The 4362-nt window shown below is 66.4% G+C and overlaps 1 protein-coding gene across 1 annotated transcript in view; it reads left to right on the plus strand.

Annotated features, from left to right (window-relative positions):
* Positions 1-4362, plus strand: part of LRP1 (low density lipoprotein receptor-related protein 1) — an 80347-nt gene that overhangs the window by 63781 nt on the left and 12204 nt on the right. Inside the window, 9 exon segments of the mRNA XM_014550053.1 lie at positions 1-183; positions 921-1104; positions 1231-1316; positions 1450-1569; positions 2030-2217; positions 2365-2570; positions 2981-3169; positions 3680-3828; positions 4264-4357. Coding sequence (XP_014405539.1) covers positions 1-183; positions 921-1104; positions 1231-1316; positions 1450-1569; positions 2030-2217; positions 2365-2570; positions 2981-3169; positions 3680-3828; positions 4264-4357 — 1399 coding nt within the window.

The following is a 4362-nucleotide window of genomic DNA, read 5'->3' on the forward strand; positions in this document are numbered from 1 at the left end:
TGCTACGCCTCCTCGCAGTTCCTGTGCAGCAGCGGGCGCTGTGTGGCCGAGGCGCTGCTCTGCAACGGCCAGGATGACTGCGGCGATGGCTCGGACGAGCGGGGCTGCCACGTCAACGAGTGTCTCAGCCGGAAGCTCAGCGGCTGCAGCCAGGAGTGCGAGGACCTCAAGATCGGCTTCAAGGTGTGCCCCGGCCCAGGGCGGGGCCTCCACACCCCGAGCCAGAGGGGCACTCTGTTCTCCACCCCCATTCGATCACTCATCCACCCCCGAGGGCTCCTGCAGCAGCGACCGAGCCGGGCGGGCGGGCGGTGGCAGGCTTTGCTGGCCCACATGAGAAAGGCTAAGAGAGCAGGGGGCATGTGGGTGTCAAGTAGACGATGCCCAGGCTGCCATTCAAGAGAGAGGCTGGACGGGAGAGCGAAACTGGGAGTGATCGCCATGGAGATGACATTTAAGTCCCTGAGTCTGGATCCAATTCCCAAGGGAGTGAGCATGGATGGAAACGAGAAGCCCAGGCCTGAGCCCGGTGCTTGGCCGCCTAGGGCTGGGGAGGGGTGGAGAACTGGCTGAGCACCTGGGGCGGGGCAGCAGCTGGGGCTGAGAACAGGTGAGGAAAACTTCGAGGAGCATGGCCAGCTCTGTCCAGTGGTGCCCAAGGGTCACCCAGCTGAGGCCTGAGCACCGCCTGTGGAAGTGGACACATGGCGGTCATGGGGGGGTGCTCACTGTGGGGAGGGTGGCTCGCTGGGTGAGGGCCGGATCGCTGGCACGGTTGGCTCAGTGCCTGTGTGCTGCCTGCCTCCCGTGGCGAGTCTGGGTTTTCCTAGTGGAGGGAACCAGAGCCCCACAAGGGCCGTCAGCCCCCGGGGAGGCCCGGCCCCTGCCCGGCCCCCAGCCAAGGCTCCCTGTGCCCGCAGTGCCGCTGCCGCCCCGGCTTCCGGCTGAAGGACGACGGCCGCACGTGTGCTGACGTGGACGAGTGCAGCACCACCTTCCCCTGCAGCCAGCTCTGCATCAACACCCACGGCAGCTACAAGTGTCTGTGCGTGGAGGGCTACGCCCCCCGCAGCGGCGACCCCCACAGCTGCAAGGCCGTGACCGGTGAGGTGGCCCGGGCAGCTGGGTGCTGTGGAGGGAGGGCTGGGACAGCGAGCACACGACAGCCCGGGACCAGGGGCACCAGAATGGGCCCCAGCTCGCAGCTGAGCCAGGCTCCTCTGTCTCCAGATGAGGAGCCGTTTCTGATCTTCGCCAACCGGTACTACCTGCGCAAGCTCAACCTGGACGGCTCCAACTACACGCTGCTTAAGCAGGTGAGCCCCCGCCTCCGCCCTGCACCTGCCCGGGGCCCAGAGCGCCGTCCTCCCGCGGGGCGTGGTCGTCCCAGCTCACTGGCTGCTCCAGCCGCCCTCTCCTGTCTACAGTCAGACCTGTCCCCCCATGCAGGGCCTGAACAACGCCGTCGCCTTGGACTTCGACTACCGCGAGCAGATGATTTACTGGACGGATGTGACGACTCAGGGCAGCATGATCCGAAGGATGCACCTCAACGGGAGCGACGTGCAGGTGCGGCCGGGGGGGCCCCTTCCCCAGCTGCCCTACAGGGTGCAGAGATCCAGCCCCCAGGGGGCGCTCTTTATTCCAAGGCCGTCGCCCCTTCTCCCCACGCACCTACCCCAGTGACTTCCTCCCCCTTCCTGCTGAGCCCTCCGTGACTCTGCTTGGCCTTGCCTCTCCCCCTCCGCCACACCCAGCGAAAGATCTGGGAGGTTCCTCTTGCTCTTTCCCTGATCCTCAGTGAGACCCCCCTTGTGTCTGGCCTCCCTGACGCCTGTGCTCTCAGGCACCTGCCGTGGGGGGCGTGAGGGTCTCTCATTTAGAGACCCCTTCCCTCGCACCTCGGCCGCCCCAGGCCCCAGGCTGGGTTTTCCATTGTCCTCACAGCCACGCTCCCCACGTACATACGGGGAAGCTGCGGCTGAGGGGCCCACGCAGGGCACTCATGCTCTCCCCCCCTCACCCGAAGGTGCTGCACCGGACCGGCCTCAGCAACCCCGACGGGCTGGCTGTGGACTGGGTGGGCGGCAACCTGTACTGGTGCGACAAAGGCCGGGACACCATCGAGGTGTCCAAGCTCAACGGGGCCTACCGGACAGTGCTGGTCAGCTCTGGCCTCCGTGAGCCCAGGGCTCTGGTGGTGGATGTGCAGAACGGGTAAGGGAGCTGGGAGTGGCGGGAGCTGGGAGCTGGTGAAAGCAGGGGGCAGGCGGCCAGGCCCCGCCCCCCGCCCCCAACATGCAGGTGGGAGCTGGAGGGACCAGTCGCTGGATCTCTCGGGCTCACTGCCCACCCTCCTGCCAGGTACCTGTACTGGACAGACTGGGGCGACCACTCACTCATCGGCCGGATCGGCATGGATGGGTCTGGCCGCAGCGTCATCGTGGACACCAAGATCACGTGGCCCAACGGCCTGACCCTGGACTACGTCACGGAGCGCATCTACTGGGCCGATGCTCGGGAGGACTACATTGAGTTTGCCAGCTTGGACGGCTCCAATCGTCACGTTGGTCAGTGTGCCAGCGAGGCTGCCCGGGCACCGCAGCCCTGATGGGGCTGGGGTTGAAGCTCTCAGGGACCAGGACCCAGGGCAAGAGTGGGCATAAAGCCCGAGGGCACGGCCGAGCCCCGCAGGGTGCGTCCCGGGGGTCGGCCTCGGCCAGAGGACCCCTTCCACGCACAGTTCCAGATGACGGCCGAGGCGGGTGGGCGTGGGGCCTGGGGTCGGCGTACTCTAGCACCCCCTTCCTGACGGGAGACCATGGATGCTGTGCTGCAGGAGCAGGCTCAGACAGGCCGGGTCGGGCTTCCAGCTCTGCCACTTACTAGCCGTGCGACCTTAGGAAGCCACTGCGCCATCTGGGGCTGAGGCGGGCACCCACCTCGGGGGGCTGCTGACCTGTCCCCTCCCCGTCCGCAGTGCTCAACCAGGACATCCCGCACATCTTCGCACTGACCCTGTTTGAGGACTACGTCTACTGGACCGACTGGGAGACCAAGTCCATCAACCGAGCCCACAAGACCACGGGCGCCAACAAGACCCTCCTCATCAGCACGCTGCACCGGCCCATGGACCTGCACGTCTTCCACGCCCTGCGCCAGCCCGACGGTAAGTCGCAGCGGGCCGGGGGCAGGTGAAGGTGAGCCGCACAAGGCCCCATCTCATCCCAGCGGTCGGCACCCTCAGTCCCCCAGGGGCTCCTGCCCACCCCTTCTCCAGCACCGGGAGATTCGAGAGGCTGTGGACAGGCCGTGGCCCGGCTCTCCACAGCTCAGCCCAACCTGGGTCCCGCCCTGGACTCTCTCAGCCCCAAGGCCCTGAGGCCAATCAAGCAGGGGGGGCCTGGGCGCAGGGACCCCGAAGGCGGGCAGCGTGGGCTGCAGGCTGGACTCATCTTGGCCGCGAGAGGCTCGCTCCTCTCTCTGGCCTCAGCTCCCTCCTGGGAGAGCAGGTTGGCTCTGACTCCCCTCGGCCCAGGAGAGAGGCTGGGCAGCCGCTGCAGGCAGAGCAAGTGTTAGCAGCGAGCACTGCCCTCGCTCTGCCAGGGGCCGGGGCTCGGGAGCGGTGGGCCGTCCACTGGGCCCAGTCGCCGCCCTTGACCCCCTCGTCCTCTGGCAGTGCCCAATCACCCCTGCAAGGTCAACAACGGCGGCTGCAGCAACCTGTGCCTGCTGTCCCCCGGGGGCGGCCACAAGTGCGCTTGTCCCACCAACTTCTACCTGGGCAGCGACGGGCGCACCTGTGTGTCCAACTGCACGGCAAGCCAGGTGAGGCGGTCCCCCTGGGCCCCCATTCAGCCATGCCTTGATCCCCCGGCCCCCACACCAGTGCCCCCTCTCCTCCTTTGGACCCCAACACCCTCTCTAATGTCCTCACGCATCTGGTTTTCCCACGCTAACACCCCCACATTTCTTGCCTACCTCTTGTCTCCCCACAGCAATACTTTTACACCCGTCACCTCACACAAACACCCCCACACCCTAACCCTGACCCTCCCTCACTAGTACCCCCAACCCTGGCCTCCACACAGACGCCCCCTCACCTGGCCTTCCTGCATTCATCCTATCCCAGCCTTCAACCCAGCTCGTCCCCCCCCCAAAATACCCTGACCCTGCTTCTCCTGTGAGACATCCCAGCCCCTCAAAGAAAACCTCCGAGTTCCCCAGACCCCCACCAACCCCTCTCGCCCACCTGCCCTCCAGTTTGTGTGCAAGAACGACAAGTGCATCCCCTTCTGGTGGAAGTGCGACACGGAGGACGACTGCGGGGACCACTCGGACGAACCCCCGGACTGCCGTGAG

Source organism: Myotis brandtii, unplaced genomic scaffold (assembly GCF_000412655.1).
Source record: "Myotis brandtii unplaced genomic scaffold, ASM41265v1 scaffold581, whole genome shotgun sequence".
Lineage (NCBI taxonomy): Eukaryota > Metazoa > Chordata > Mammalia > Chiroptera > Vespertilionidae > Myotis > Myotis brandtii.